We start from the raw sequence: 13,663 nt of genomic DNA, 5'->3' as shown, positions 1-13,663 counted from the left end.
CGGGCCTCGCCGTCCCGCAGACCCCACGCAGCAACCAGGAAACAACACCAGCAAGCCAGCTCACACTGTCCGCTCCAGCAGCGAGCCCCGCAACGTCCCGCCAACACGGCACCCAGACCCCACGCAGCATTCTCATCTGTTTGTCATTACTGGTGTCATTTCCTGGTTGCTAACGCCATTGTAACACATAATCACTGATGTTCAGCTGTAACGGTGGTGGACTCATCAGAACAGAGTGGGCGAGCTGACCAATCAGAGCACAGTGGGCTCACAGGGAGGGGGGGGGGGCAGGAGCTCCAACAAGCCGTGTAGGACAGAGAGTGAATACACATACTATACAGAGATGCTGTATGAGAAACCAATGTGAGTTTGGAAAATTGCACAATATAAATCTATTCTAGTAGACCTCAACAATGGAACTATGATCAGTAGAAATGGCCATGACATGGGACCTTTAATATTACTGTAATTGGAGATTCATTGTAAAGTTTTAGTTATTTATGACTAAAGTACTAATTATATGTATACATCTTTATTTGATCTGTTCTAATTGTTAGTGTGATAGGCACTTGTTATGTGTGTACCTGCCCAGGGACTGCATGGTGGAAGTTAGCTTTTAGTTAATCTGGCATATATTCCCTTTTTGAAATTAATTTATTTGTATGCTTAAAGATATATAATAATAATTATAAAAAAGGTTTCTCAAATGTGCATTAATGTGATGATAAATAATAAAAAAACCTGCACTTACAAGTCAAAGACCAGATAGTGGAATCCTTCCTCTGAGATGCTGTCATGGAGCCGCACTATAAGGAGGAAGGAAAGAGTTATTCAGGACGTTGATCTACAGGCAGCAAAAAAACTCAGGGGGCAGGGGTCTTCTCTCAGTGTGGTTCAGAACTTTAGACATCAGAATGTTGCTGTTTCTGGATAAAGTGCCCGGGGCTTTCAAGGAAATGACATGTTTTCATTCATTTGAAAGATTCAAGCTAAATTGTGTAATTTGAATTAGGTTCTCTGCAATAATCAGTTTGTGAAAAATAAGATGTGTTCAAAAGAAGTTAGACCCGATGCCTGGATTTGATTCTATTGTGACCCTAATATTATCCTATTGGAACCCCATTCTAGCCCAGTAAGGTTAGTGAACATGAACATTTTCCATTTATCGCCACTTAGTACACTCAGATACAATTGATTTTGGCTCAAAGATTGACTTCTTATGATGGAATACATCACATGAGAGGATGGGTGAGAAGATTTCAAAGGGACATCCCCCTAGACTCCCTGACGTCTCCGTTAGCGAGTCTCCTGATTGACATCTGAGATCCATCAGCACCATGACGACCTTGAAATAATGAGGGCTTTCCCGCTGAATGAAGTGTGAATGGAATAGTAATGAGACACTATCTGCTAGCAGTGACTGTGAAGAGAGGCAGGCTGGAGAGATGCTGCGAGTTATCAATATACAATTTCAGATTTATTCTGGAATCAACCAGTATTCACTTTTCTTCAGTGATGTTCATTTACTCAAGTACTGTACCGAGTAAAAAAATGCAGATACTTGTGCTTGAATATTTTCACATTATGCTACTTATATACACTTCATTTTGTAGGAAAATTGTGTCCTTTTTACTCCAATACATTTATTTAACACTAGATTATTAATACAAAAAAGAAATCACTTAACCTATAATAATATATGATTATGTATTAAGACACCCATAAAGTAATTTAAATAAACCCTGAAGTGATTAACACAGACTATGAGTTGAGTCCTGGACAAACTTCTAACCCAGATGAAGAGCCTAGTATGAGAGGTGGTCAAAAGAAAGTAGAAACGGTGAGCTGGAGGGGATTCAGCGGAGGTTATCTTTTGTTTGGATTAACTTTCACCGGGGTCCGAGCGCAGCTGCTCCGTTCTGCTTGGAGTGTGTAAAAGCTATCCAACAGTGCCATGGTCCCAACAAGTTTTAAAGTAATCTCTAAATGAAACATCACCATTTCAGTTGCAGACTGAGAGGCGACGGTGCTAAATTCTGGATCTTACTCGCCAAGTAAGGATGTCTTTGATAATATTATGAGTTCAGATTAAGGCTCCTGCGTTCCCGGGGGGAGCACTGCCAGAGCGCACCGGGGCGATATTCCATTTGTTTTCTGAGGAATAATATTTGCAGTTCTTCACATAAGTGGCTGTACACATACCGCATTTTGTACATGCTCAAGTCCACTGTTGTCAATGAACACACTTCCATAGAAACTATATGCGCCCAGCTGACCGGACGACTCCTTCATAAAACCAGAATATGAAGTGATAACCGAACATCAGATGTGTGTAGAGTTCAGACTGTAGCAGCAGCTGCGGTTTTTAGCAGATCTGATGAGGTCAAAGTGGCTGTGCGTTAGCGGCCCTGCACTCTGGTGAAACCTCTCAGAGGCTGCTGGTTCATGATTGTTTCTGACTTTACATGCTGCAGGGGTTCCATGAAGTGAAAGAGATGTTGTTATACTATACAGCAGCTGTAGGCCGCAGTACTGAAAGAATCCCCACATTCAGTCGTATATTAATGTAAACTGGTTTACTCACTATCCTGCTGATTCTTCTCTAAGAATTCTGTGTTAATTTGCAGTGGTTACATTACATTTGAGACCAGCCACAACCGTGTGTGTGCACGCTCCTCGCGTCGTAACTATTTTACTTGCGGCTGAAAAAAGGTTGAAAAACCCTGGAGAACAGGATGAAATTGACTATGGATATAGTAAGTTTCAATTCAAAACCCTCTTGAGGGCTAACCCGAAGCCGAAACATATGGATATACATTAAACACTTTTTGAGACATCATGAGAGGAAAGAAAGGAAGAGATATAGGGAGTACTAGTTACCAATGTTGGTGTGCTTTAGCAGGCGGCAGATCCGGGCCTCTCGCTCCAACTTCTGGTGATCTGTGGAGCAAAAAAGAAGATGTATCCATCACACCTGGACTCAGAGCGTTCCTGAAGAGGTGAGCATTACTCAGTAAACTTCCCCTGAATAAATGAAGGTGTAAGGGGCCCTATAATGCTCATTTTCACCCTCTGTCTGAAACCAGAGCACAGTCTGCTCTGATTGGTTAGCTGGCCGGCTCTGTTGTGATTGGCCAGCGGACTAGAGATGTATGGCCCCTTAGCCTATCACGTATAACGTTTGGGCGCTAGCCAATAAAAGCACGTAGTGAAGTCATGATGTCACAGAAGTAAACAAAGGAGTCCAATGGATGCGTTTCAGGTAGGGGGGGGAGGTTTGGGATTTTAGCCTTTGCAGACTATTTACATGCACAAGAACCTCTAGAACACACTGCAGGAGAGGGAAAAGCCTGAAAAGCATAAAAGGGCCCCTTTAATAAAATAGTAGTTGTAATACAATCTGAGCTGATCAAACCGGGATGGAGAGGTTGCATTAAGACAATTTCTCATTTGAAATCTTCTTCACATATTTTCCAGGTTAAAAGCATTCAGAGCATTGAGAAAAGTGCTGACTAAGAGGATCAATAAGTCAAATATCAATATATAGTAGGGGTATAACGGTATACGTAGTCGTACCGAAAATATTCGGTATGGGCCCTTCGGTTCGGATATAACATTAAACGTAAAAGATTGAGAATGTGAACAACTTTTTGGAAGTAATCTCAGGTGCGAGAGAGAGAGAGAGAGTGTACCGGTGCCAGCAGGGACCATGGGGCACCAGGGGCAGGGACCGTGTTGTTAGCATCTGGTTAGCTAGCTGCACTAACGGACATTAGGAGCTGTTTGTTCCACAACAAGCTGGAGGAGAGTCCTCTGCTGACAGACTGAGAGGCTCAGGTGAGCTAAAGGACTCTCTGAGTGTTTAGATAGTTAACTTTAGTCTAAGTTATCTCAGTGGGTCTCAAACGGTTTGGTCACCTTCATACGATCATTATAGTTATATAAAATAAGAGAATACATGAAAAACAGGTATGAAATACTATATGACAGTAAAACAAGACTACAGTTTAAAAAGGGGAGTGATTTGTAAAATATCCATAAAGAAAAATAAAATCTGCTTACAGGTCTGTTTCATATGGGTGTTGAGAGATGTACTGTATCCATAGATCTCTTCATTTTGCTCTCAAAGTGCACCAGATTGATGCTTTTAACTTCAACACTAGAGGATGTTAGGTCCACCCACTTTACCCCTGCTTACACCTATATGCCGTGAGCTGATTATCGAGCCTTCATTGTAACAGTCGCAGGTGTACTGTGTATGTGCGTGTGGGGAGTTACAGTAGAACATTCCACTGTAGTGCCCGGTACATTAATGGGAAACCCTACATGTTTGAGCACCCTCTATGAAACATCAAGCAGCACCCCCAAAAAATCTCTGGCGCCGCCACTGCCCGAACGTGAATATCACCGGTACCAAAAGAAAAATGACTGAAGTGCAAACCCAACTCCCACTAGCATTTAAGCCTCCAACACTAGCAAAAAGTTCAGACCGTGCCAAAGCTATTACAAACGCCAAATATCCTAATGTAGCCATGTTAGCAAAGCGCTACCTGGCTGTATCTGACTGCTACCTCTATCCCTAGCGAGAGGGTGTTCTCCACAGCAGGAGACATTGTTAGTGCCAGCAGATCTGCCCTTTCAGCAAGCAATGTGGACAAGTTCATTTTTCTTAAAAAAAACATGAAAATACAATGACAAGCAAGCAAGTCCTAATGTCAAGCTGGCTGCTTAGGTGAGTACTAGTACAGTTCAAATACAGATTGTTTCAGTTCATCGAAATGCTGCACCTTAATGTTTATTTTATTATATTTTGTATTTATTTGAGTGAATATTCACAGTTTAATAATAATGAAAAACCCAAAAATAATATTTTATGTTTTGTGAGTACTAGTACAGTAAAGTTAAAATAGATTATTTCAGTTCATCGAAATGCTGCACCTTAATGTCTATTTTATTCTATTTTGTATTTATTTGAGTGAATACATTATTCACAGTTTAATAATAATTAAAAACCCCCAAAAAATATGTTATGTTTTGTGATTATTTTTCTGCTGTACCGAAAACGTACCGAACCGTGACCTAAAAACCAAGGTACGTACCGAACCGAAATGTTTGTGAACCGCTACGGAGCTTACACACGGCGGCGTGCGTTGAAGCTTGCCGGCGGGCGTGTCTGACGCTCGACCAACAACATGAATCTCCCGCCCCGGACACACAAGCACGCGGTTTGATTGCCTAGTGCTTGTACTGGCATATGATTCGATTGGCTGACGCTTCTGTCGAAGCTTCAAAAGTAGAACATTGCTCTGCACTTTGCTCCCACAATGCAGTTCGGCGAAGCGTGACGTCACCCCATTCAAAGTGAATGGGCAGAAGCGTTGAAGCTTCAACGCACGCCGTGTGTAAGCTCTGTTACACCCCTAATATATAGAATTAAGTAATTTCAAACATCACTAAGCCTATTCCAAAATAATTAAACCTATGGCAGATTGTTGCTTTTTTCTCCCTGTAGAGCCCTTAAAAACCACAAAAAAGTCATTATAATCAGGGGTGCACATAACTGGTACGCAGGTACGCATGCGCGGCAACAATCTGAAATGCGTACCGTTACTTGTGTCACAAAGCGCATTTGCGTACCGACGTACTTGTGAAGCTTTTCCAGAAGGCGGTTAGATCGGCAGAGTCGGTCTCCGTGTGCACAGACAGGGCTGCAGTTAACGTCGGTCTGTACAACGGAATTGTGCCAAAACTACGCCAACCGGCTGCGGAGGGAGACTCCCCCCCCTTAACTGGAGAACTGCGCTAAAACAGCTGATCACAACGTTCACACTCTGTGGTCCCGAAGTACTCCACTAGCCCCCCCCCTCCGCGTCGACTTTCCTGAAGTACTCCACTAGCACCCCACCCCTCGTTGACGTTCGCGATACAGAGGGCTTCATCAAATAACTTTGAGTGGAGCCAGAAGTTGGAGTACCAAACACTGACTCCAGGTACTCATCTGAGTACCTCACTGAGAAAGTTATGTGCACCCCTGTTTATAATGGTATTTTATATGTATGCAAAATATATAGGTGATAAGGATAGGTAATAATATGTTTTTCAGATTTACATTAAAATGGGTGTTGCCCATGTTGCTTACGCAAAGATGTCAACAATGAGTGGGATCCAAGTAGGAAAAATGGGACTGTTTCCAAATCAACAAGATTTAATCAAACCGTCTCCAATAGCAACTCGGATTACAATCGCCTTATCCCACTCGGACCAATAGGATGTGCTTTTACAGGGCATGTAATCCTCATGGTCACTGTGTGAACTCTCTTTCTGCTCCACATGCTCTACATCCGCTGCATGGCCCGCTGATCATCTGTGACATAACAGGATTTACAGCCTGAGTGGAGCTGCTCTCTCCCTCTCAGACACTGAGACACAGCCAGTCCAGCTCTCTTTAAAGGGGACCTATCATGCAAAATGCACTTTGTGATGTCTTTTATACATAAATATGTGTCCCCGGTGTGTCGGGGAACTCGCGCAGCGTCAGAAAATAAAACCCCTCTCTTTTCCTCCGTACCCAAATCTTTTAAAAACGGGTGTACAACGAACGGATACAGATTCCATCCGATCTGACGTCAAATCGGCGGCGGACCCACAGAAAGTTGCTATCAGAAACAATGCCTGACGTGTTTTGGACGTCTTTGTTTACATTAGCAAGCCTCGCTAACACTCAGAGCTAACCTGTATTGAAGAGCGCGCTCGCGACACAGATTGGGCAGGGCCCTGTAGGTAGATCTTATGGGCTTGGTCATTTTAAAAGTAGCTCCCAAGCTGAAAAAGTGTGGGCACCCCTGATATATGTGCTACATTTATATGGGTTCAAACATTTGGTACATGGTTTTTGAATTAATTTGATGGAGTTCAGCCTGTTTTGTTACAAAATGAATTTGGCTACACTTGAGATTTGTAGATCTTGTAGTCAAGTAGAACGATGTCTTGAAATAGCTCTGAGACCCAAACCTGGAATTGTTTCAGTTTCTTAGCTGCCCCACTTATTTGACTTGGGTGTTTCTCTATGCTCACTTACTGTAGTTCCTGTTGTACTGCAAACCAACTAAAGCCCTTATAGCTTATACCGATTTCTTGAATCTTGAAAATAGCTTTGTTCGCTGTAGGAAATGTGAGTTGTAGAAAGTAACTATGTACATATACTCAAGTACTGTACTTAAGTACATTTCTAAAGTGCATGTACTTTACTTTTTTTGCTACTTTGTACTTTTACTCCACTATATTTTGAAAGCAAATACTTTACTTTCACTCACTACACTTATTTCACAAGATTACTCACTCGTTGTTTTGCAGGTTCATATTTTTTGATCGAAAAATTGAATTTACCTAATGCATTTTGATGTATAATTATGGATGGAAATACCTGGCACTCATCTTGCCTCTTCTTCAAAATGTAAAACACATTAATGGATCACTAACTATAACCAGTGATACACTACCAGTCAAAAGTTTGGACACACCTTCTCATTCAAGGTTTTTTATTTATTTTAATTTGTTCTACATTGTAGATTTATACTGAAGACATCAAAACTATAAAATAACACATATGGAATTATCTAGTTCACAAAAAAAAGTGTTAAAAAAATCCAGAATATGATTTATATTTTGCTGGCTACTGCAGAATGCTGTGGTAGCCATGCTGCTTAAGTGTGCCTTGAATTCTGAATAAATCACCAACAGTGACACCAGAAAAGCCCCCCCCCCCACACACTTCCTCCTCCGTGCTTCACGGTGGAACCACACATGCAGAAACCATCCGCTCACCTTCTCTGCGTCTCACAAAGACACGGCGGATGGAACCAAAAATCTCAAATTTGGACTCATCAGATCAAAGTACATATTTTCACTGTCTAATGTCCAATCCTTGTGTTTCTTGGCCCAAACAATTCTCTTCTTCTTGTTGTTCATGCTCAGTAGTGGATATTTGGAGCAATTGGACCATGAAGGCCTGATTCACGCAGTCTCCTCTGAACAGTGGATGTTGAGATTATCTGCTACTTCAGCTCTGTGATCATTTATGTGGGCTCTAATCTGAGGTGCTTTCATTTGTGGTTTCTGAGGCTGGTAACTGATGTATTTATTCTCTGCAGCAGAGGTAACTCTTGCTCTTCCTTTTCCGGGGGGGGGGATTTAAATTACACCTATATACATTTAAATAAAAAAAAAAACATTGAATGAGAAGGTGTGTCCAAACGTTTGACTTTTTAGAGAGATTTAGCAACAAAAAAAACACTTCTGGGGTCATTTGGGTGGATTTTCCATATCTCTGGCCCCCCTTGGTCGATTTTGACGAATGAAATCTCTTTATAACCGCTAGAGCCAATGGAATCGAGGGAAAGTTCTACACACACAAACACGTTACCAAATAAGGAGTGAGAGTGACGCATAGCCAAAACCGGAAGCTGCATACACTCTGGTGGCTACCATTAGCAGCTAAGCAGGAGACATTGTTAGTGCCAGCAGATCTGCCCTTTCGACAAGCTCATCTTTCTTTAAAAAAAACATGAAAATACAATGACAAGCAAGCAAGTCCTAGTGTCAAGCTGGCTGCTTAGGTGAGTACTAGTACAGTACAGTTCAAATACAGATTATTTCAGTTCATCGAAATGCTGCACCTTAATGTTTATTTTATTATATTTTGTATTTATTTGAGTGAATACATTATTCACAGTTTAATAATAATTAAAAACCCAAAAATAATATTTTATGTTTTGTGATCATTTTTTCTGCTGTACCGAAAACGTACCGAACCGTGACCTAAAAACCAAGGTACGTACCGAACCGAAATGTTTGTGAACCGTTACGCACACGGCGGCGTGCGTTGAAGCTTGCCGGCGGGCGTGTCTGACGCTCGACCAACAACCAATCACATGAATCTCCCGCCCCGGACACACAAGCACGCGGTTTGATTGGCTAGAGCTTGTGCTGGCATATGATTCGATTGGCTGACGCTTCTGTCAAAGCTTCAAAAGTAGAACATTGCTCTGCACTTTGCTCCCACAATGCAGTTCGGCGAAGCGTGACGTCACCCCATTCAAAGTGAATGGGCAGAAGCGTTGAAGCTTCAACGCACGCCGTGTGTAAGCTCCGTTACACCCCTAATATATAGAATTAAGTCATTTCAAACATCACTAAGCCTATTCCAAAATAATTAAACCTATGGCAGATTGTTGCTTTTTTCTCCCTGTAGAGCCAAAGGTTTACATAAAAATGGAATTATGGATTATAAATAATTGTTTCAAAGCGACAGACACATTATTAACCTATGGATTAACCGATTCAGCCGCGTTTTTTCTCGTTTTAATGCCATTGAACACGTCTTTGGATCAGATTGACAGCTACGGTGAGACGATCTCCCGTAAAAGCTCCGTAAAGGTACGTGTTGTGATGTCTGTGTTTGCTTCCCCTGTCGCGAGTTCGGATCGCTCAGTGATGATACTATACCTAATCTGTGGAGTCTCAGCTTTAATCGGATATATTGTATGTGTAGTTACGATAAGTAATAAGGGTATCTTTATCTTGAGTTCTGTGCCAAAGTCAGTTTGCATTTTTTCGCTCAGGGGTCATTTAGACGCTTCTTATGAGACTTGTGTTTTGTTTTGGTAAAAATGGTTCATATCTTCAGTTAGCTGAGATTCTTCCCGTTAATCTGGTGCTACACATTAATAGTTTCATAAATGTTAAGAAGCCCTGAGACACAGTCTCGAAAAAAAACGTTGGGGGGGCTCCAGGGCTTAACAGGTTAAAGGTGGGGTAGGTAATTTTGGAGAAACCAGCTTGAGTGCGCTAGAATTTGAAAATACATAGCCGGAAGAAATCTGCTACTTCCTTACAGAGCCCCTCCTCCAACACACACGAACGCGCACATGACCAATGAGGGCACGAGATAAGTTTGTGCACAGATGGAAGGCTGACAGGCAGGTAGGCCACCCAGTTATTTTATCCCGGGCCGGCTAAAATGATTGGTCGTGCTTTTTACAGTACTATGGCTTCCACAGATGATATTTTTTTATGGATTTTTTGTCAATGCACTGAAGATATTCATTGCTATCGGGATGTTAAGAGCATTCCATGGAATATAACAAAAAGTGTATCTCGAGCTGGTTTCTCAAACTTACCTACCCCACCTTTAAGTACTGAATCTTAAAGTACTTATTATCCAATCAGCCATTTATTCACTCTGACAACACATCTTTTTCATTTCCTGTCTCTCAGCTTTAAATGCTCACTCCAGCAGACTGAGTCAATCTTTGTTCAGGTGACCCCTGCATTCACAGCATTCCATCAACAGGAATGCAACAAAAATAAAAGATCACAAGGATAGTGAAAACATTGAATATATATGACTAATGTTCTGGCAGTTTCTCAGTGTTCAGACCGTCAAGAGCTGTTGTTGACACAGATAACTGAAACACCTCTAACAGGAACTTGTCTGGCAGCTGTTCTTTTATAAGCCACTGTTACATGTTGATATGTAAACCATTTCAACAGCTGGTAATACAAGTGTAAGAGCAGAATTAATAAGTCTTCCAATCAATTGGTCAATCGTTATTCTAAAAATAAAACTATTTTGAAAATCAATGAATCCAAAAATGTCAAATATGCTCTGGTGTTGATCAAAAGTCAAAACATTTATTGTGATACACTTTTGTCCTATCAATTCTTCTTGAGCGTTATGATCCATCAAGTCAGGAAACTAAAATCAATTGTAAAAGCAATGTTGCTTTTCAAGCTGAACTGCTTATATCATGTTACCATCTATAGTTCTGTAAATATTGTTTACAGAACAAGAAGTGATTTGATTTTGACGGGAACCCATAGTTCACCGAGGTAATCGTGGAGCTGACCAATGTGTCATGCACATTAAACATTCTGATTGGTGGATCCAACTTTTTGTCCATCCAGAGGTTCAGGACAGGAAATAACAAATGTACTTTACATTACATTACATGTCACTTGTTAGACGCTTTTTATCCAAAGCGACTTGCACACATTCAGTACACAACCAGTCGATGAGATTCCCAGTCGATCGCGAGATGTGTCTAAAAATAGAACAACAATATTCTGTTTTATCGTTAATGTCCTATAACATAATCTTCCTGTGCCAGAATAATGCACTTGAACGCATCAAAGCTTTGTGATTGGCGTGACCCCATGTGTCGGGGCGTGGCTGGTGGGCAGTGGGCACTAGTTAGCTGACGTTGTCCGTGGCAACAGGAGTGACAGTCCGCACACACACAAGACCACAGTTATTGGAGAAGCAAAAAAGCCCAAAATATATAATTTTCACTCCGAGTGGGACGATGATTATTTTTTTATCTATTCCAATTCAAAGTCCATCTGTCTCATCTGCAATGCGAGCGTGGCTTTACCGAAGAAGGGCCATTTAGGAGCGGCATTTCAAAACAGTGCACAAACGCTACGAGACGGAATTCCCTCCTAACTCTGCCCTACGCTCCCAAAAGGTGAGGGACCTGAAAGGACAGCTAAATGCACAGCAGTCCATTTTCACCAGGCCCAACAACAAGAGCAAGGCTGCTACCATAGCGTCTTATCGTGTCAGTCACGTTCTTGCGAAACACATGAAGTCTTTCAAAGATGGCGAAGTTGTGAAAGAAGCATTCCTGGAGGCTGCCGACGCGCTTTTTGGGGACAGTACAAATAGCAGTAGCATTTCAACAGGTTTTTGATATAATAAAAACTCAAGTTAGATACCGTTATTAATCAGCTGTAAGTTTTAGTTTGAACTTATTCATTATAATTATTGTACAAAATGGTATAAGAATGCAAACATTAAAGGTGGGGTAGGTAAGTTTGAGAAACCGGCTCGAGATCGCTAGAATTTGAAAATACACAACCGGAGAAAATCTGCCACTTCCTTACAGAGCCCCTCCTCCAATACACACGAACGCGCACATGACCAATGAGGGCACGAGATAAGTTTGTGCACAGATGGAAGGCTGACAGGCAGGTAGGCCATCCAGTTATTTTAGCCGGGCCGGCTAAAATGATTGGTCGTACTTTTTACAGTATTACGGCTTCCACAGATGAAAGTTTTTTATGGATATTTTGTCAAAGCACTTAAGATATTCATTGCTATCGGGATGTTAAGAGCATTCCATGGAATATAACAAAAAGTGTATCTTGAGCCGGTTTCTCAAACTTACCTACCCTACCTTTAAGATCTGTTCTGTTTAAATTGATTATAGTCTATTATCAATTCAGGTTAAGAAATTTGTTTATACTCTACGAAAATGCAAAAAAAAAAAAAAGGGTTTGATTCTATTAATTTTGTCTTTTTTATTGCACTTTGGCAGCAGATTCCTGTGTAGCTTCAGATCTGAGTTGTCTTATTAGTAAGCCTAATTTATACTTTTGTAGCAACACTATTTTTATATAATGGCAAAGAAAGGGTTCAGAGTCTTTTCTTTTTTTCCTGTGTCATATGTGGCAGCACTGTTCAATGTTTCTTGAAAACATGACCCACTGTAGTATGTGACGTGTGAATACACTCCAACTCTGTATCAACAACACTGTTGTGTAACTTCAGTTAAATACTTGTTTGTGTGTAGATTAGAAAGAGGTAAGATAAAGGATCTGCAGTATTTTATGAAGTATTCATCGGTCAGTTTTATACAAGTAGAAGTGTGTATTTACCTGGTAGTAGGCTGTCAGTAATGGCTACGCCTCTCTATTTGGACTGGTAGATCTCGGCAGACTGGCAACTTTAAAAGTAGCTCTCGGTTCAAAAAAGGTTGGGCACCCCTGCCCTAGGGATTCAAAGTTCAGCGCACTAAGTTCAGCGCACTAAACCACTGAGCCACAGCCTCCCCACTTTATATCAAAGAAAGTAGAGAAAAGCAAGCCCTAAGAGGAGGTTCCAAGCTTGGTGAGCAAGTAGGGAAAAATGGATATGACTTTCTTGCAGAAAAATAGAGCTGGCGAAAATAATAAGTGTTTATGGAGGTGGCGTTTTGTCTAAACTCACCACCCAACTGCTCAAATCAGATACAGCAATTTAAAAACTCTTTCCAGCATCGCACCACTGATCCTCGTTTCCTCCCGGATTGGCAGGGAGCCCAGACATCCTTAGACAAACCTGAGCTCAGGAATAAATTAATAATCTGAGGGATGTAAACAAGATTCTCACTGATGATGTGCCATTCTTCATTGTGCAGTCCCACAGAGAGGAAGCAAGCTGAATCACATTTCTATTCAAATGCTTGAGCTGACAATGATCATTAGCAATCATAATCATCATGGCCTTATTCACTGTTGGAGCTCTGTTACACTGCAGACTCAGGGGTGTGGGTGTAATTGGAGGCACAGTAATGAGAGGGCCCTGTCAAAATGAAATTAGCTGTAGCTATCTAGGTTTCTTTATCTGTGCTTGCGCCTACATGCGTGCTGTCTGTGAATATTATGCTGATGGAGAGTGAAAGAGAAGGCGTCAAGCTGAGGTCACACTGACCAGATGCCTCAACTCAATGTTTAGAACATGAAGGTGGCTGTCTGGGTGTGCCATGTATTTGGCTCAGAGTCAATTTGGTCACTGCTATGTTGATCGTTGATAAGCTTTTAGGTGTGTGTATGGCCTGCTTGT

The 13,663-nt window shown here is 41.4% G+C and overlaps 1 protein-coding gene across 12 annotated transcripts in view; it reads right to left on the bottom strand.

The window, feature by feature from the left end:
* camk2d1 (calcium/calmodulin-dependent protein kinase (CaM kinase) II delta 1) overlaps positions 1-13,663 on the bottom strand; it is a 105,221-nt gene that overhangs the window by 51,882 nt on the left and 39,676 nt on the right. For all 12 annotated transcript variants that reach the window (XM_034130930.1, XM_034130932.1, XM_034130931.1 and 9 more), the window contains exons 3-4: positions 2,881-2,940; positions 752-806 (exon numbers count right to left, since the gene is read on the bottom strand). In XM_034130930.1, coding sequence (XP_033986821.1) covers positions 752-806; positions 2,881-2,940 — 115 coding nt within the window. The remainder of the gene's footprint in view (positions 1-751; positions 807-2,880; positions 2,941-13,663) is intronic.

This window comes from Trematomus bernacchii, unplaced genomic scaffold (genome assembly GCF_902827165.1).
Source record: "Trematomus bernacchii unplaced genomic scaffold, fTreBer1.1, whole genome shotgun sequence".
Classification (NCBI taxonomy): domain Eukaryota; kingdom Metazoa; phylum Chordata; class Actinopteri; order Perciformes; family Nototheniidae; genus Trematomus; species Trematomus bernacchii.
The sequence above is the reverse complement of the archived record's forward strand: the minus strand, read 5'-3'. Positions and strand labels throughout refer to the sequence as shown.